This window comes from Salvia miltiorrhiza, chromosome 3 (genome assembly GCF_028751815.1).
Source record: "Salvia miltiorrhiza cultivar Shanhuang (shh) chromosome 3, IMPLAD_Smil_shh, whole genome shotgun sequence".
In the NCBI taxonomy this organism is placed as follows: Eukaryota; Viridiplantae; Streptophyta; class Magnoliopsida; order Lamiales; family Lamiaceae; genus Salvia; species Salvia miltiorrhiza.
The window spans coordinates 53,387,342-53,408,709 of record NC_080389.1 but is presented as its reverse complement, the minus strand read 5'-3'; the positions used below and the strand labels follow the sequence as shown (position 1 = coordinate 53,408,709).

General features: G+C 39.5%; 1 protein-coding gene across 1 annotated transcript; it reads left to right on the top strand.

Moving 5' to 3' along the window:
• The first annotated feature begins 4,530 nt into the window (after positions 1-4,530).
• Positions 4,531-5,841, top strand: LOC131014372 (signal recognition particle 43 kDa protein, chloroplastic). Its single transcript, XM_057942331.1, has one exon. It carries the CDS (start codon positions 4,640-4,642, stop codon positions 5,723-5,725), a length of 1,086 nt encoding a protein of 361 aa, XP_057798314.1. The 5' UTR covers positions 4,531-4,639; the 3' UTR covers positions 5,726-5,841.
• The last annotated feature ends 15,527 nt before the right edge of the window (positions 5,842-21,368 follow it).

Below are 21,368 nucleotides of genomic sequence, written 5' to 3'. Positions count from 1 at the left end.
TCCATTGATGCCTAGTCCCTAAATCACCTTCATCACTTGTTTAATCCACCTTGTTTGTTTGATTTACTTTCTCTTTGAACTTGTTAAGCAATTAGTTAGATAATCAAACCAATCACCTTATTGTTTAGTCTAAATAGCTCTAGCATAATGACTTAAGGTAATCACTAGGATTTGACTACTAATATCCTTGTGGAATACGACCTTGCTTCCCTATATTGCAACTACATCGTATACTTGCAGCGTAGCGAAAATAATTAGCGAACACTGTTATGCTTGAGGAATCTAATCTCACTTAATATGCTTGAGTCAAAAGGTTATTAGTTCAAATCAGAGAAAGGTTGCTCGTCTATTATGAAAGATTCCACCACTGTCGTGATAGAAGTAAGAATGAACATCATATACTATCTGAAGGGTGAAACTATGTCAGGTAGTTTTTATGCTATTTCTAGTGAATCAGTCTATTTATGGCATAAGAGGCTAGGGCATGGTAGTGAAGGAGTAATGCAAGAATCGATGAAACAAGATTTGATCAAGCTTGATTGCAATCATAAACTTGGAACATGTGAAATCTGTGTTTTGGAAAGAGCAAGAAGGCTCCTATTCATCTGGAAAACACACTTCTAAAGCACCACTAGACTATGCTTATAGTGATCTTTGAGGCCCTTCACAAACTGAAACTATTGGTGGAGGCAAATACTTTATGAGCATTATTGGTGACTACTCAAGGAAGATTTGGATATATATACTCAAAGATAAAACTGAAGCATTTACAAAGTTTAAATAATAGTGTAAAAAGCTGGAGGCCTTAGAACAGACAATGATTGATCACTATTCTATTAGCAACAAAAACTGCAACTATAACAGTGTAATTGTAGCAATAAACAACAACTAGAGTATCATATCCACGAGGACTGATAAACGAAATCACCCTAAATAATTCTAATAAAAACTCTAGCAATATTCAGGCAACCACACAAATATAAGTGGATGATTAAAACTAAACTTAATAATGCAAAACAGAGCAAATAGAAATCAGATAAATAAATCAAGAAGAAAAGACTCTGGCCCTAGAGAACGTACTATCGTTAATTAAACACGTACATTTAACCTATTGATTCAACTACTAATTTTTAATTTAGCCCTAATGAAATATCACTATACTATTCATAATCTTCTCTAACGAATAACTATGAAAGTAGATTAATAAACCCCTTATCACATTCAAGTCTCAAATGAATAAATTAACTCCAAATAGCACACAAAGAATAGCTTCCCATAGCCAACATATCACATTCAAGTCTCAAGGTAAAATTATATCATGTATTCCTGATTCGGCTGAACAATTATCACATTCAAGTCTCAGACTGAACAGCTAGACATGCAAACAATTGACCAGATAATTCTTAAGAAATTAAGCACCATGAATCATAAATCACAAGCTGGAAGGTAAATTGATACCAATAAATTAAACACACGTATTCAATCAACTATGTACAAACTATAGGTTCAGATAAAGAAACTAGACAGACATCACAAAAGAAAACATAAACATAATTGAAAAGAAAGCAATTGTAAAAACTGAATTAAATAAAACTCTGCCGAAGCTCATCGTTGAGACTTCGGGCAAATGATATTTATAGTTCCTATGTCATGCAATTAAGATCAGTTAATGGCAAGTATAAGGTTGAACCCATAAGGAATCGGTGTATCTCGGTACTCAGTGTCACAGTTTATATGAGGTTGCCCTCTCTGGGCAAAGGTGTCACTCGCCAGTCTTTGGCCAAAACAGAATTTAAATCTACTCTGGGCAATATGTAAAAGCTGAAAATAAACACAAGAAAATATCAGTAATAAATAAAACCTGGTCTGGGTATAGTCTCAGTTGATATGGGGTAATTCATTTGGTCATCGGTTCAAGTCATTGTGTTTTCACGTCTTTGGTTATGGACAGTCGATGAATAGGTTGTGCCCCCATTGTCACGGCGTCACGTGCACAAGCCTACCCCGCCCTCATCCACGCCCTTCATGTTGGGTGGAGGTGTACTCCCCTCCTCCCTCTACTGTGGTAGATTTTCCACATCAAGCTGTAGTTGTGCGGGTATGCCCAAAACGCATTAGCTTGGCAGACCCAAATGGTCACGGGCATGTTCGAAGACATACTACCAACTCCGGCATTTGCCGTACTACGTGGAGCCGGATTTCTCCTAACTTGAGCCCATGTATTGCTTGTAACTTGGTCGTGCCCATAATAGTACCGGCCGAATAAAGCCCCGGTTTGCCCAAGTTGTATTGGTATCAGGCCAAATGCTTCAGGAACATAACTGCACAATTCTTAAACTCATTTTGACCTCACAAATTATTATTACCCCACATCAACGTCAACTTAACTCATACCGGGTATAAAGGCTTTGCTACTCATAACAATAAAAATAAAGGCAAAGTAGAAATAGAAAAAAAAAAAACATACTTAATTGAAAGTAAAACATGCACAGTTTAAAAGTAATAACTGTCGGCACCAACTCCGGGCACAACAAAATAGAACATAAAAATAGAAAAGTAAAATGGCCTGTGGCCTTGTATCTGCCTCACAGTCACTTAAAACATGAAAAGAAAACTAAGGAACAATATAAAAGTAAAGTGGTCGCGTAGCGGGTCGGACCAAGGTGTCGAACTCTCTCTAAGCGTGTAGTGCATCTATATTTATAGAGAATACATGGGCTAGGGCTTGGCCCAGAATAGGCGGCGGCTAGGCTAGGGCTGCATGGTTGGTTCTTTCCTTCTATGTCGTGCCTCAGAATCTGCAGATCCTCCAGTTATGGCAATGAATCGCGTCTGGGAAGGTAAGTGGATCTCCTTCCTTTTCTGGACCCGAGGGGCTGATATTCCCGCCTGTGCCTACTCACTTCAGTTGTGCCCAAATGCGAACTTCTCTCTTTACCTCCTTTCCTTTGCCTTCATTCTCTTGTCTTCTGATCATGCTCCTTCCATCTGGGCCTTCCGCCCGAACACGACCCAATCCCGCACGGTACTCGATATGGGCACAATATGGGTTGTGCCTCTGTCTAAAGTTGGGTACTTGCCTCTTTCGCGGAATGGAGCATGTTCCATCCATTGCGTGCCCTGCACACTCCTGTGCCCAAAACATGCCCCCTCTGGCACAAACACACACAAAAGCATGCAAAAAGACTCGAACTAAACCTAAAAATAGACTAAAAAAGAGTACGAAAAATGGGCTCGTCAAACTCGGAATAAACCAAAGTGATAGCTTAAATCTTCAATCTTGCAGAAATCCAATCTAGGCTCTAAAGCCTAGTCAACAATGAAATTCTAAAGCTATGAAACTCAAAATAAAAGTCTGGAACCCTCAATAGGTCAATAATGAAACATATTTATAGTCTCAGGTAAGACACAACCTAAAAGCCCAAAAATAATTGAAACAAGCATAAAAATATGCACAGTCGGACACGCGGCAGTCCAGCCTATGGTCACCAACTTTAGGGTAAAATTTCTTCATCGGGCAGTGGTCTTCACGGCGGTCGCTGGACCCCTCGCCGCCATCGCCGTATTTTCGGCGGTCGCAGCCTGGAACGTCAAAACCTTCATTGTTTCCTTCTATCGGCGGCGGTCACCAGCAACCCCTGATTCACCCTGTTTGCTCGTTTTTCGAGCTCGTTTCTTCGATTCTTGTATTCGGAACATTTGAAACTTGATCCTTGGATCTTCATTATCCATATTGAGCTTCCAAAGCACTCAAATCTGTATCAAATTTGTCAAAATTATACTCAAACATAATATCACAAAAGAATATAAAACTGAAACCAAAAGACAGCACAAACAAGCATAATCGTAACACTTTAAGCACTAAAATATCTCTAGAAGTAATGCAAAATGAGTGTTTATCAATGATCTTGATTTCTTGTCTTATAAGTTCCAAGATTTTTGCAAGGAAAAATGTATGAAAAGACACGTAATTGTACCTAGACATTCAAAAATGGAGGGATATATAATATTATCCATCCTTGAAGTGAAAATAAGGAAGAAAAAATGCTTTTATGTCAAATATTGAAGAAAAAAAAGACATTTAAAGACATAAATTTTTGGTATCCATCATTTTTCATGAATAAATTATCCGGCAAAGTAAACGCAACCTTAAAAAAATAAAAATTTATTTTCTCTTCATGGCATTGCAAGGGTCGTCAATCATGTGGATAATATGCCCTCTTTTAACAGACAATGGAGGTTAGCTGCGAAAAATATAATCATAGGGAGTTAGATGAATTTTACTATAAATTTAGCGGTAGTTTTGCTATTTCACTCCTTTTTAGATTTTTTTTTTTTCCATAATGAAAAAATGAACTTATACAAATACTATACAAGTTATGCCAAAGGATTTCCATGTTAATTTTAATTTTAATTTTGAGAACCGACCATAATTTATGTATTTATCATTAATATTTCTTTTCGGTATTATATAAAAATAAAATCATAAATTAGAATAAACATGAGCTAAGAATAAATATAGATATCCGTATGGTCTTAAGTGACAAAACATATCCAAGCATGGATACGGTTTCTTATCCCCAAACCCAACTCCCTTTTCCAACTCCTACTATCTCCATCACACACTTACACCTTCCCGATGACAACAGCTCTTCCCTCTCTCTCCCGCCTCAAACTCTCCCCTCCACCGCTCTCCACCACCAACGCCGCCGCCCTCCCACTACCCTTCCACCCACTTCCGCTCAGAACCTCCTCTACTTTCTCACTCTCCGCCACTCTCGAGAGCCGGCAACCAGCCCCCCCGCCGCCCAAGCAAGAATTCACCGACTACGATGAAGAAGAGTCCTACGGCGAAGTCAGCCGGATCATCGGCAGCCGAGCCCTCCAAAGCGGCCGCGGAATGGAGTACCTCATCGAGTGGAAAGACGAGCATGCCCCCACGTGGGTCCCCTCCGACTTCATCGCCAGGGACGTGGTAGCGGAGTACGAGACGCCGTGGTGGACCGCCGCCAAGAAGGGCGACGACGCCGCCCTCAAGCAGCTCATAGAATCCGGCGACGGCAGGGACGTGGACGCCGTGGACGCGGACGGCCGCACCGCCCTCCTCTTCGTGTCGGGCCTGGGCTCGGAGCAGTGCGTGCAGCTGCTGGCGGAGGCGGGGGCCGACATCAACTACAGGGACGTCAGCGGCGGCCTGACGGCGCTCCACATGGCCGCCGGGTACGTGAGGCCCGGCGTGGCGAAGCTGCTGGTGGAGTACGGGGCCGACGTGGAGGCCGCGGACGATCGGGGGCGGACGCCGCTGCAGCTGGCGCGGGAGATCCTGAAGTCGACGCCGCAGCTGCAGTTCGCGCGGCGGCTGGGGCTGGAGAGCGTGGTGAGGGTGCTGGAGGGGGCGGCCTATGAGTTCGCGGAGGTGGAGGAGGTGATGGAGAGGAGAGGGAAAGGTGAGAATTTGGAGTATCTGGTGAGGTGGAAGGATGGAGGGGAGAACGAGTGGGTCAAGGCCGGGTTCGTGGCGGAGGACTTGGTGGCGGATTTTGAGGCGGGGCTCGAATACGCGGTGGCGGAGAGCGTTCTTGACCGGCGGGAAGGGGAGGGAGGGAAGATGGAGTATTTGGTTAAGTGGGCTGATATTGAGGAGGCTACTTGGGAGCCTCAAGAGAATGTGGATCCTGATTTGATTAAGCTGTTTGAACAACCAACTCCCCTTCTTGGATCCTAATTATATACAACTGCAAATTCATGGCTTATACTGGTTTTTGTTCAAGGTTGAGAAATAGTATGAGCTACCGCATTCCTTTGAGAAGTTATTAATTATGATACGACTAATTAAGACAAGTTTAGCGCTTCTTCATCTCTGCTCTGCTAATACCTCGTGCACTTGCTGGTATTGCAAGTTTTATGGTGTTTCAGTTTGAGCATTTAAACGTGACTTGAAGCTGCTCAAAATTGTCTACTGATCATGATCGATCTACATTAGCTATCTCTAATAATGTTGAGTATTTTTTGTTTAGGGTGCGTGTGTTGGTTAAACGGTAGAGAAAAAATATAGGATGATTAAATAATGTCTCCAAACACATTTACTCACCGTTTTTTATCATCTTGGAGAAGACGAAGTGTCTGGAAGATACTCATAAAAGATAAATACTTTCTCCAACGTCTGCAACGCCTTCAAATCAAGAAAACTTCAAATTTTTTCAAGTTCAAAACCATTTGAAAAGGTTGAAAGGAGATAAATCTGAATTCAAGAAACGAAAAGATTACGAGGGGGAAAAAAAGGGTTAAAAGGTAATATATAATCAAATCCAGTTGAAGTATTCTTTGTCCTGATATATATATACACGCTAATAGAAATCGATTTTTTGTTGCCGGTTTCTTTGTTGTGGTGTCGTAATAATACTACGACACCATTTTAGTTTGGCTCTACCACACCTGTTAAAAACCGGTGAGATGTATATTGCTAATCTCTGGATTGCAGTCATACTCATCGACAAATGTCCTTCATCAACCATTGATTTTGATACACCAGATTACAGATGATATGAGAGAAAATGAAACTACTCTGAGTGAAGAGTCTTTGGCTGCAAAGCCTATACACACCTAAGATAGGACAAGCTGGAGGCTAGAGCCATTATTTGTATCATGTTGGGATATCATAAATGAGTCAAAGGCTATAGGTTATGGTATATTGAACCAGGCAAGCAGAAAGTGATCATCAGCAGAGATTTTAAGTTTAATGAAACAGAGATGCCTTACCTTGAAAAGGAAAAGGTGAAGCTGCCCATATAGGATAAAGAAAATCAGACTACAAAGGTTAAGGTGGAGCTTGCTGCAGGGGATGAGATAGGCTCTGATAATGAGAATGATCAGAGTGGGGAAGACATTGAAGAACGAGTAACAACTGAAGATGATACAAGAAACTACAGATTGGCTAGAGATAGAACAAGGAAATCCATTAAACCATGCACCTTCAAGATATGTAGAGGCTGATATGATATATTATGCTCTTAATGTGGCTGAAAAGATATTATGAGCTTAGTAATTACAAACAAGCCATGAGCAGCAAAGAAAATGATAAGTGGATTAAAGCTATGAAGGAATAGATAGAGTCACTTCTCAAGAATGGAACTTAGATTCTGGTTAAGAAATCTAAGTCACAAAAGGCTTTCACTTGTGAGTGGATATTCAAAAAGAAAGTTAAATTAGTTAGGGTTAACAAGATCATATTTAAAGCAAGTTTTTTTTTAAAAAAAACAAACACCGGAGAGTGAGGGGTTAGGCAGACCCCCCAACCTATAAATAAAATATCAATCACTATCCCATACACGAGGTTGCCCAATAGTAATAACGCCTTGAGGGTGTTGGAAATATGGTTTTGGAAATATGGTTTTATGCCATATCTGAAAATTATTATTTAATTAAATATTTATTATTTAATTAAAATAATGATTGTATGTTAATCTACATCTCGAGTAGATCAACGTGATATACTTGAAGTCTCAAAACCGATTTCCGATGAGTGAGATATTGTATGTCAAAGTTTGGATGTTGAAGAGGGAAAATAACATTTGTTATGTTATCCCACATTGGAAAACATAGAGATGTTTTTCATGTATAAGAATAGCAAAGCACATGGAGTTGATAAATTGACTTGTGGGCTTGCTAGTGGGCTTGATCTAAGTACTAGCCTCGCGCGCACACACACACGCGCGCCGCCGCGGGCGGGCCGCGGCCAAGGACTTGGATCTTGGATCTTGGTGCTTTGGGGTGGTGTTTGGGGCCCAAACTATTTTTTGGACCAACTCCATTGGGCTTTTATTTTTGGCCCAACAGGATTTTTTTTTTGGCCCAACTAAATTGTTTCTTGGCCCAACCCACAGCAACACATCAGCAGCAGCAGAAGGAGCAGTAGCAGAAGCACGCCAGCTTCGACTTCTGCATGGCGTCTTCAATTTTGCAACTGAGTTTCTTCAATGACTGCGCCCACCGGCCATTTCTTCAACCTTTACTGCTTCCAGTCGTCATAGTATAATTCAATGTATTGAATTCATACTTACCACATGTCTATAAATAGACCTCTGGAAAGCTTGCAGAAGAGACACTAATATATATTCTGCATTCTGCCATATACACTCACACTCTCTGCATAACACTTGTGCTCAGTTCTTGATCCTATTCAGTTCGCCGGAGCTCGCCGGATTGTGGTGCTACATCCGACGAGACGAAGTCGTTTTACCTTTGGGGAAGATACGCCTAAACCGAAGAGCACTACCGGGGCGATAATCTTCTTGCGAGAAGAGATTTATCTCGACTCGACTTAGTCTATACGTATAATTTATTTATACAGTATATTTCACTTGTATAAAATTATTTGAGTTGTAATTTCTCAAATTATTTTCTTTGTAATATTTTCAATTATTTTGAGTTGTAATATCTCAAAATATTTATTTTGTAATATCTCGATCGTGTACCCGGTTCTAACAATCGCAAGAAGATTATTTCTCTGCCGTTGATACACGTTCGAAAAATGGCTCACACCGACGTCAATATGGACGGATCCACCACCTCTGCAACCATCGGTTCAACCACGTCGTCAATATTTTCCTCGTTTGCATCAACGGGGGCTTCATCGTCAACATCTAGAACTATTGGTCTTGCCGAGAAACCATCAACGTTCTCAGGCAAGAACTTCAAATATTGGCAAGAGAAGATGCTATTCTACCTCACAACCGCGGGGTTTGCCGGATTCTTAATGGAGGATAAACCTTCAACCCCGAGTGAAGGGGAAGGGGAGACAAGCCAAGAAATTCGTGCCGGATATTTGAACTGGTGTCGCGGCGACTACTTGTGCCGTAACACCGTTCTCATGTCTCTGGACGAACGGCTCTACTGTGTTTTCAAGGTTCATGAAACCGCGAAACTATTGTGGGAGGCCCTTGATCTAAAGTATCAAGTGGACAAGGCGAATACTACCAAGTATGTCGTTGCCAAATGGTTGGAATATAAAATGGTTGACTCCCGACCATTGATGGACCAAGTGGAAGAGTTCCAAAATCTTTCACATGAGGTTCAAGCCGAAGGGATGCCCTTGGCGGATGCATTGCTCGTTGCAATCATCATAGAGAAATTACCTCCTAGTTGGAGGAAATTTCAAAACCTTTTGAAGCATGAGCGCTCGGAGATGTCCGTGCCGATATTGTTATCCAAGCTTCAAATGGAGGATCACGTGAGAAGTCGTGATCAAAAGGGAAAAGCTCCGATGGAGGCAAAGGCCAATCTCGCCGAGAAAGGCGGTCCCTCCAACAAACGTGGTCGCCCTAACCCTAATAATAAGGGTAAAGGGAAGCAAAGCGGTAGTCAACCATCAAAGTTTGATGGTGTATGTTATAATTGTGACAAAAAAGGTCACATGGCTAAGGATTGCCGCAAGCCAAAGCGGAAGAAAGCAAATGGCAACGTGAACAACGTCGAGAAGGACTTCGACGATTGGAACCACGATGACTTTGCTGCCATGATCTCCGAGGTGAATCATGTGGACAACCCGAACGCTTGGTTCGTGGACACCGGCGCTACCGTCCATATATGCATAAATCGTGAGTTGTTCCACAACTACAAAGAAGTGGAAAACAAAACGATAATGGAGGCTAGCGAACGGACATCCCAAGTCCTTGGCATGGGAGATGTGATTCTTCAACTCACGTCGGGCGTGGAGATCACATTAAAAGACGTATTACACGTTCCAACTATCCGAAAGAATTTAATTTCGGGCTTTAGGCTTACGAATAAGGATTTTGAATTGTTTTTCAAATCTGACTATGTTGTAATACGCAAGTGGGGAAAGTTCCTAGGGAAAGGCTATGCCTCCGAAGGACTTTTCAAACTTGGTGTAAGAGCTTGTAAGCCTGCCAAGGCTAAAATCAATAAAGATGCATCAACTTTTTCTGCTTACTTGATTGAGTGTTCTGATTTATGGCATTGTAGACTTGGACATGTTAATCTAAATGCTATAAAGAGATTAGTAAAAATGAATTTACTAAAAGTTGATGAATACAACTCACAAGAAAAATGTGAAGTTTGTGTTGAAGCCAAAATGGCTAAGTTACCGTTTAAATCGGTAAAAAGGAGCACTCAACCATTGGAACTTATTCACACCGATGTTTGTGATTTAAAGTTCGTGCAAACTAGAGGTGGCAAGAAGTACTTTATCACCTTTATAGACGATTGCACAAAGTATTGTTACCTTTACTTATTGAAAAGTAAAGATGAGGCTATTGAAGCTTTTAGAAACTTCAAAAATGAAGCCGAGAATCAACTTGGATGTCGAATTAAGATGATTCGAAGTGATAGAGGTGGAGAATATGTAGCTCCGTTTGCTGAATTATGCAACGAAAGTGGTATAATACATCAAACGACGGCTCCTTATTCACCACAATCTAACGGCGTTGCTGAACGCAAGAATCGAACTCTTAAGGAGATGATGAATGCCTTGTTGATTAGTTCAGGATTACCCCAGAACATGTGGGGGGAAGCTGTCTTAACGGCCAACTATATCTTGAACAAGATTCTACTCAAAGGGAAAGATGTAACTCCCTATGAGCTATGGAAGGGAAGGAAACCTTCGTATAAATACCTCAAAGTGTGGGGGTGTTTAGCCAAGGTAGAAGTGCCTTTACCAAAGCAAGTTACAATAGGACCTAAAACGGTGGATTGTATCTTCATTGGTCATGCACTTAATAGCAGTGCCTATCGTTTTATAGTGCACAGATCGGAGATACCTGATATACATGTTGGGACAACGATAGAATCAAGGAATGCTATATTCTTTGAAAATATCTATCCTAACAAGGATAAAGGTACATCGAACTCTAATGATGGAGTTGATGGTGATGCTACAGGTTCTAAACCTATGGAAGTAGCTAGTAATTCTACTCAAGTAGATGATGCCACGGGTTCTAATCATGTACCACCTAATAGAAAAAGACCAAGGTCTAAACCTATGGATGTAGAACCGAGACGTGGGGAACGAGTTAGAAAAGCTAATGTCTATGGACCGGATTATGTTGTCTTGATGCTAGATGGCGAACCGGTGACGATTAAAGAAGCTATGTCTGGCTCAGATGCAGCTCTCTGGAAAGAAGCCATCGATATTGAGATTGATTCCATTATGCAGAATCATACTTGGGTGTTAGTGGATCTACCACCTGGAAGTAAAGCTTTAGGATGCAAATGGATCCTAAAGAAGAAGTACAAATCTGATGGTACTATAGATAAGTACAAAGCCCGACTTGTCGTTCAAGGTTTCAGGCAGAAAGAAGGGTACGATTTCTTCGATACCTATTCACCTGTGACCAGACTAACATCTATTCGGATGCTTCTCGCTATTGCTGCCTTGCACAATCTCGAGATTCACCAAATGGATGTGAAAACTGCGTTCTTGTATGGCGAGTTGGAAGATGAAATATATATGAAGCAACCTGAAGGGTTTGTAGTACATGGGCAAGAGCACAAAGTATGCAAACTTCAAAGGTCTTTATATGGGTTGAAGCAAGCACCGCTTCAATGGCATTTAAAATTTGACAGTGTAATGTTGTCAAATGGATTCAGAATCAATGAGTGCGATAAATGTGTCTACATTAAGAATTCTAATAACGGATATGTTATTGTTTGTCTTTATGTAGATGACATGCTCATCATGGGAAGTAATTCCCGAGTGATTCAAGAAACCAAAGGCATGCTAAGTAAAATTTTAGCATGAAAGATATGGGCTTAGCTGATGTTATCCTTGGAATTAAAATTCTAAGAAGACCTGATGGTATTACTATAACACAATCTCACTACGTTGAGAAAGTGTTAAAGAAATTCAACGCTTTTGACAAGCCAATAGCTAAGACACCATGGGAACCTAGTGTGCATTTGAGTGTACACAAGGGAGAACCTGTTGACGCGATAGAATATGCAAAGATTATTGGGAGCTTGTTGTATCTAACAAATTGCACTCGTCCCGATATAGCATGCTCGGTCAACAAGTTGGGCAGCTTTACAGCTAACCCTAGTAATGAACATTGGAAAGCTCTTGAAAGGGTTTTGAGATATTTGAAATATACTCAAAACTATGCGATTCATTATACTAGGGAACCCTCTGTACTTGAAGGGTACTGTGATGCAAATTGGATATCTGATGCCAAAGACTCGTTTTCAACGAGCGGTTATGTATTCACTGTGGGGGGTGGTGCTGTGTCTTGGAAATCCAAGAAGCAAACATGTATTGCTAGATCGACCATGGAATCAGAATTCATAGCTTTGGATAAAGCTGGTGAAGAGGCCGAGTGGCTTAAAAATTTCCTCGAGGATATTCCATGTTGGTCGAAACCTGTGTCGTCCGTAATAATTCATTGTGATAGTTAAGCTGCTATCGGACGAGCACAAAACCATTTGTATAACGGTAAGTCGAGACATATTCGTCGACGTCATAATACCGTGAGACATCTGATCACTAGTGGAGTTATCACAATTGATTATATAAGATCAATTGATAACATAGCGGATCCTTTGACAAAAAGTATCCATCGAGATCAGATGTATAAACTGTTAGGGGGAATGGGTTTGAAGTCCACAAATTAAGGATAATCATAGTGGAAACCCAACCATGATGACTGGAGGATCCCAAGAACTTGGTTCAATGGGACAACTAAGCTATGAAAATCCGTGTGTTGAACACTCGAATTGCCTATTCCTTGTAGAACAGTGAGTGTTCGGAAACCTGCACGTGGTGAGGTTAAGTCTTTGACTTTTAATGACTCTAGAACTCCTCGAAGAGGACAAGTATAGCAGGATACTTGAGTTAAGAGTCACCTATGTAAGTGTGAAGTGGGGCCGCTTCGATTGAAACACTTATGAATCCAAAGAGGTGTTCCAAGGCCTGTAATGGACACAAACGTGAGAACGAATAAGGATTGAAGCAATATTGTGTCAATATTGTTGACTCAGTATACACCGAGGAGGACTAGTTCAAGGAACACAATCCACTAGGCCGCCGGTATACTCGATAATATTGACTATGGCAGGTTCAAAGCCACAAGCTACCTTTCCAAATGCAATGTTGTATCTTAAGAGGACTGAGCTAAGTGTTTGTATACTTTCGCATACTGATTTCTCACTCATGTGGGGGATTGTTGGAAATATGGTTTTGGAAATATGGTTTTATGCCATATCTGAAAATTATTATTTAATTAAATATTTATTATTTAATTAAAATAATGATTGTATGTTAATCTACATCTCGAGTAGATCAACGTGATATACTTGAAGTCTCAAAACCGATTTCCGATGAGTGAGATATTGTATGTCAAAGTTTGGATGTTGAAGAGGGAAAATAACATTTGTTATGTTATCCCACATTGGAAAACATAGAGATGTTTTTCATGTATAAGAATAGCAAAGCACATGGAGTTGATAAATTGACTTGTGGGCTTGCTAGTGGGCTTGATCTAAGTACTATCCTCGCGCGCACACACACACGCGCGCCGCCGCCGACGACGATCGATCGATCGGATGGACGACGACGCCGTCGCCGCCGGACGGGCGGGCCGCGGCCAAGGACTTGGATCTTGGCAATTGGTGCTTTGGGGTGGTGTTTGGGGCCCAAACTATTTTTTGGACCAACTCCATTGGGCTTTTATTTTTGGCCCAACAGGATTTTTTTTTTGGCCCAACTAAATTGTTTCTTGGCCCAACCCACAGCAACACATCAGCAGCAGCAGAAGGAGCAGTAGCAGAAGCACGCCAGCTTCAATTTTGCAACTGAGTTTCTTCAATGACTGCGCCCACCGGCCATTTCTTCAACCTTTACTGCTTCCAGTCGTCATAGTAGAATTCAATGTATTGAATTCATACTTACCACATGTCTATAAATAGACCTCTGGAAAGCTTGCAGAAGAGACACTAATATATATTCTGCATTCTGCCATATACACTCACACTCTCTGCATAACACTTGTGCTCAGTTCTTGATCCTATTCAGTTCGCCGGAGCTCGCCGGATTGTGGTGCTACATCCGACGAGACGAAGTCGTTTTACCTTTGGGGAAGATACGCCTAAACCGAAGAGCACTACCGGGGCGATAATCTTCTTGCGGGAAGAGATTTATCTCGACTCGACTTAGTCTATACGTATAATTTATTTATACAGTATATTTCACTTGTATAAAATTATTTGAGTTGTAATTTCTCAAATTATTTTCTTTGTAATATTTTCAATTATTTTGAGTTGTAATATCTCAAAATATTTATTTTGTAATATCTCGATCGTGTACCCGGTTCTAACAGAGGGATCATCAAGGAAAAAATCAAACGGATTAAAAACATACATAGGCGTAGCCCAAAAGTGACTACATCGATAGAACAAAGAAAACATCATCAAACAAAAAGCAAACTGAAACAAACTAACTATCATCATGAAATCTAAATCTAAAGTTAGAAAAGCCAAGCTAATCCATCCTAACCAAGGCTAGAAAATATCTTGACGCATAAAAATTATCGAAAGTAGTCAATGCCTAGGCCTGATGCCCTGTTCTCGCCATAAAGTCAACAAGTCAGTTTCCCTCGTGGTGAATGTGAGTGAAACAGACCCGTCGATGCTGGAACGTCGATAAGCTACCCTTCTAACTCTCGAAATCTACATCCCACTTATCCATTGAAGCTCCCTCTACACTTTCTTCCTCCAAAACTCCCTCCTTCACATGGTTTCCTGACGACCCATCCCCACTACATAATAAACCCGCAACCTGTTTTGGCGTCACATGAAAATGTGCCGTTGATGGAACACCACCGCCTACCAGATCTTCTTCAACGACCAAAGCACCAACACCACTATCTGAACCTTGTAAAATTTTGAGATGATCAGAGGAGATGCCCCACGAGACTTGCTCTTGTGGCCTCGTTTAGACTTTTCCGAGTTTGGCGGTGAGTCCGCCATTACTGCCGGCAGAAGGACACGAAGAAACTACTATCACCGTGACTCTTATGAAACGGAAGAAAAAATGAAAAGTAGAAAAAACACTAGATTTGACGCAAAGAAGACCAAAAATTGGAAAAAAAAATGCTTGAAAAAACACAAGATCAACGAACAAACATGAAAAAACTGTGAAAAAAGCTAAAAATCATCCAAGACTCACATGATTTTTGGAGAGAAAAGGTGTGTGTGAAAATACACTTTACTGTATGAAAAAACGTGAAAAATTGCAAATGGTTTATATTTCAAATTCAAAGCAAGATTGGTTGCAAGAAGTTTCACTCAAAAGGGAAGATGTTGTTTTCAATGAGGTTTTTGTTAGAACCGGGTACACGATCGAGATATTACAAAATAAATATTTTGAGATATTACAACTCAAAATAATTGAAAATATTACAAAGAAAATAATTTGAGAAATTACAACTCAAATAAATGTATACAACTGAAATATACTGTATAAATAAATTATACGTATAAACTAAGTCGAGTCGAGATGAATCTCTTCCCGCAAGAAGATTATCGCCCCGGTAGTGCTCTTCGGTTTGGCGTATCTCCCCCAAAGGTAAAACGACTTCGTCTCATTGGATGTAGCACCACAATCCGGCGAGCTCCGGCGAACTGAATAGGATTAAGAACTGAGCGCAAGTGTTATGCAGAGAGTGCGTGTAGAAATGGCAGAATGCAGAATATTTGTTGATCTTTCTGCATGCTCTCCATAGGCCTATTTATAGGCATGTGGTAAGTATGAATTCAACACCTTGAATTCTACTCCGACGGCTGGAAGCCGTAAAGGTTGAAGAAGTGGCCGGTGGCAGCAGTCGTTGAAGAAACTCAGCCGCAAAATTGAAGCTGCCATGCAGAAGTCGAAGATGGCGTGCTTCTGCTACTGCTTCTTCTGCTGCTGCTACTGCTTCTTCTGCTGCTGTGGGCTGGGTTGTTGTGGGCTGGGCCAGGAAACAATTAGTTGGGCCAAGAAAAATCTGTTGGACCAAAAAAAATAAAAGCCCAATGGAGTTGGTCCAAAAAATAGTTTGGGCCCCAAACACCACCCCAAAGCACCAATTGCCAAGATCCAAGTCCTTGGCCGCGGCCCGCCCGGCGGCGGCGACGACGTCGTCGTCGTCCGTCCGTCCGATCGATCGTCGGCGGCGGCGCGTGTGTGTGTGTGCGCGAGGCTAGTACTTTAGATCAAGCCCACTAGCAAGCCCACAAGTCAATTTATCAACTCCATGTGCTTTGCTATTCTTATACATGAAAAACATCTCTATGTTTTCCAATGTGGGATAGCATAACAAATGTTATTTTCCCTCTTCAACATCCAAACTTTGACATACAATATCTCACTCATCGGAAATCGGTTTTGAGACTTCAAGTATATCACGTTGATCTACTCGAGATGTAGATTAAAATCCAATAATTATTTTAATTAAATAATAAATATTTAATTAAATAATAATTTTCAGATATGGCTTAAAACCATATTTCCAACAATCCCCCACATGAGTGAGAAATCAGTATGCGAAAGTATACAAACACTTAGCTCAGTCCTCTTAAGATACAACATTGCATTTGGAAAGGTAGCTTGTGGCTTTGAACCTGCCATAGTCAATATTATCGAGTATACCGGCGGCCTAGTGGATTGTGTTCCTTGAACTAGTCCTCCTCGGTGTATACTTAGTCAACAATATTGACACAATATTGCTCCAGTCCTTATTCGTTCTCACGTTTGTGTCCATTACAGGCCTTGGAACACCCCTTTGGATTCATAAGTGTTTCAATCGAAGCGGCCCCGCCCGAAGATCAGGCGACGTCGCCTCCTCTCGCTCTCAGTTCATCTCTCTCTACCCTCTGCTCACTCCGACCGGAGGATAACAGTGGCGTCAAGCAACCGCCTCCGCCTCCCTGACTCCGACCGACAGCAGCAGTCCGTCTACCGCCGGCCGCTTCTCGTTCAGCCAACCAGACACACACACCAAAATCATAGTTTCCCCTATTTCTTTCTTTCTTAACAGTGAAAGTCGAGTTCTTGAAATCAACCGAGCTTTTATTTAAAAGCATAAACATATATAATATTTATGTACGTTGTTCTTATTGAAATACACACACATACATATTGCATACTTAGTGATTCTAAGTTTGGTTGTTTGCAAAGCATGAGTTTTTGATTTGCTAGCAAAATAGCTATGTATGCGTTTCCATCTCTATTCATCTGTATATCGAGATGTTGCTAAACTGGTTTTGATAATTTGGGAAAAATCTGAAGTTCTAAAGAAAATGCTGTAATATAATCGTTTCAAGGAGGAGTAGAAACCTGATAAATTATTCGGATGGCTGTTGTGCTGCAACTGAGCTTTTCTCACGAGAGAGAAGGTTGTAATTTGTTAAAGATGGAGTGGAATACTAACATGAAATGGTTTCAGTAGTGCTTGAATAGGTAGATGAGTGTTTTGATATTTTAATTAAAGGGGCATAGTTGGTGGAGAGTAGTGGGTGTGTGTTAGGTGAGGGAGAGAAGTAGGTGGGAATAAAATAAAAAGTCTTCCGGGTTGTACTATGAAAACTGTAATAATCGTTCAGTGTTCGCTTAAATAAATAGTTCGTGAAAATATTTGAAAGCTAAATTAAATAAATATGCAATGCATATAAATTCAATAACTAAATTTACAAATGTTTTTGTAAATCATATTTATTTTTGTTGGAATTAAAAATAAATTCATTTTCTTTATATCCGGCGTGAATCATCTTACTTCTAAATTTCGAAAATAAATTCTAAATTTAACTCAGGGAAACGGGGTATTACATTCCTCCCTCCTTATAAAAATTCCGTCCTCGGAATTGCATATCTGGTATTCTATCTTGTGATGCTAGTCATTCGTTTCATTCATCTCTTTTGTGGCCTTTTCCATCCTGTGATGGTTCCACTACATGACGAGAACAATATTATTGCCTCGTAAAACTTGAATCTTGCGATCAAGTATCTGGACTGATTTCTCATCACAACTTAGGTCCTGGCTAGGACTACTTTATCTTGCTTAATCACATGCTTTCTTAATTGCGAGGTGCTATACGTATTGTATACATCCACAATGTTTGGTGGCAGAGCCAACTTATAGGCTACAAAGACCTAACTTATCTAGGGTCTCAAAAGGTCCTATATAACGGGGTCGTAACTTGCCCCTCTTTCCGAAACGTATAACTCCCTTTGAGGGAGAGACTTTGAGGAAAACTCGATCCCCAATATTAAATTCTAATTCCAATCGGCGTTTATCGGCGTAAGACTTTTGTCTATCTTGAGTTTCTTTGATTCTTTGCTTGATGTGGTCGACTTTCTCAATCATCTGTTGGACCAGTTCAGGACCTAACAACATTCTTTCACCCACTTCATCTTAGTAAAGTGGTGAACTACCTTAATTGTTTCCTTCGTCCTAAGTCACCTTCTCAGATTTGACTAGGGAATTCTTATATCAAACTTTTCTCATCATCTTGGTAACTTTCACTTAAAGATTAATGGCACTCCTTCTGCCATGTAAACTCATTTTCTCATTTCCAAATGATTATTTAATGGGGGTTTCTAAGTTTCTATTGTGGTGGCGTTCCAACTTTATTCTTGCTGTAGCTTCTGGCACTTTAGCCAAAGCATTCACTCTCTTAACTTGAGCCTACTAGCCTTGGGGTTGGGTTATACCTTAAGTTTAGTTCTAGTGCTTTCCTTCCATTTCTTTTTTCTTTACCTCCATCTTGAGGTGGTGTACATATCTTGTTTGTGCGTGAACTTTTTCCTTCTCCAATTTGTTGTAGTGACTCGGTGGTGAGAGTCTCGTTCATTGCTTGTTCCTTCATAATATCTCCTTAGTTTACTAGGGAAATTGAAAATCTCATGCCGCGATTCATTTACGAACTTCTTTACGCATTTCTCATTATTCATTTATAAATGACTTAAATAAGCATTTTAAACTCCATTAAAAAGGAATTGATTTAAAACATTTTAATCCTTTTAAAATCCATACTCATAAAGCCTTAACTCATGCTCTATCTCATATTCTATCTCTTTACTCATCTCTATATAAACTCTCCACTCATCTCAAATCCTTAAGTTCAAGGATAAGTTTCAAGAAAATCATGGTACTAAGTCTCGATTTATCTCTCATATAAGGCTCGTCCAATCTCATTCAACACATAGACAACACAATCAAACATTATCAAAACATGCTCTGTTTTTACACTGACTCAACTTCAAAATCTATCCTGTTCTTACTTCGACACCTCCTGGACTCGAGACTCATACCAAAAGAAAGGTCTTCGAGTCTATTTTCATATAAAAAAAAAATAGAGTCAAAAACTCCAAGTATTGTAGGAGATATGACTGTTTTACTACAGTCTACCATATTCGGCAGTTTTGAGCAATCGAAAACTTGGATTTTTGAAAAATAGTAAATGTTGTCAAACTGAGCTCAAATTTTGTGGATATCTAGCTAACACAATAAGGTTAATACCATAAAATATTGGAAAGCTAGATTACACAGGAAGCTACTGAAATGAATGACTCTTTCCCCTGCTCTCTGAAACTCTCGGTAGTAATGTGCAGTTTCGGTTTTGTATTTTATAAAAATAGTAAACAAAGTCCAAATGACTTGAAATTTTACCGATGTTCTCAAGACTCATGTAGAGACTTGGTATAAAATTTTCAAAGCTTTTTGACATTGAAAAACCGTCGATCACAGTAGGTCAGTAGGCCTACGAAATTCACCAAAATCTCATCTCAAACTCTTAAAATACTCAACTCAACATTCCTTCAAGGAAACTCATCAAAGCTCATTTTAAACACATATAACACTCACAAACATTCAGGCACATTATAATGCTCATCATACTCAAATCTTGACTCTCTTCTTACATCATAACCTCAAATCTCTAGTAAAACGTTTCAATGAACGCATCATTAAAATTCTCTTTTCATTTTCATGCACAAAATTACTCAATTATTCAAACATGATCTCATTCATCATATAACTCATTATACACATATAGATACACATGTATGTCATCTTCTTCCTCAAACTAACACTTTTCATTTCATTCAAAATTCTCAATTTAATCATGCCATAGTCCTTTATAAAGTCCAATTAGCATATAGACATCATTAATCCAAACATTGATCTCATAATTCAAAAATACCCAAATCCTAGTAATCTAAACTCAAGCAATTTCACATATAATCAACAATTAGCGAAATTAACCTTTAACTATCATTACTATCATGCTTATTATCAATTATCCTTAGCCAATTCAAATAATTAGCACATAAATCAAAAAGCCCTATTTTATATCTAACTAAACTTTTTGAAAATTTACAAACATACATAAATCATTAATCCAACCTTAGATTAATCAAATTGAGTCATTTAATAGCACATATAAGACATCAATTCATCAAATCTCATCATCAATAAAAACTTCCCAAATTTTAGCAAACTAAACTCTAATGAAAACTCACGTATCAACGTAAACTCTTAATAAAAGCATGACAAGCGTTCACATAATGATCATAAAGTAATTAGACCTCATTTTACCAATCATCAACCTCTCAATATATGAAAACTCAAAAACTCATATAAACTAAACTAAGTCAAAATTTTATTTAGCCAACAAAAGACCTAGTCAAACATAATTAATTAGACACTAATATCATGCTCAATTACATATATCCTAAACCAAAATCACTTAAATAACACATAGGCAAAAAGTCCTAATTTTTATTAAACTAAACTCTTTGAAATTTTATAACACATATGAATCTTTAATTTAATCATAGATCCATCAATTTTAACCATTTAAACTCACATATAATCCATCAATTACAATTTAGGGCATAGATACACATGTCCCTAATTTTATTAAATTAACTCACCTCAAATTCATCAATTGACATCAAATAATCAATTTACTCCATCAATCATCATCATAGACATCACATAGACTCATTCTCATCATCAATTCATCATTTAACACATCAACTCACCAATTCCAATTTTTTTGGTAAACTAAACTCAATCGACTTTCACATCTCAAAGCATATACTTTCACAACACACATCAATCATAAACAAACACCACATAGACCTCATTTTTCACCCCAAATCAAGGAAAGAAAAAAAAAAATTTGAAGGGTAAAGACCCATTTTTTTGAAAATTTTAAGAACAAGGGAGGGGTGATTTTCTTTCTTCAATCTTTCGAGAATACTCACATACAATATCATTCAAGCAAGATTTATGGAATACATGATCACTTACCCAAATTTCTCACCAAAACTCACACTTTCTCACTCTAGCTTGGAAACCTTTCTTCAATGATCCTCT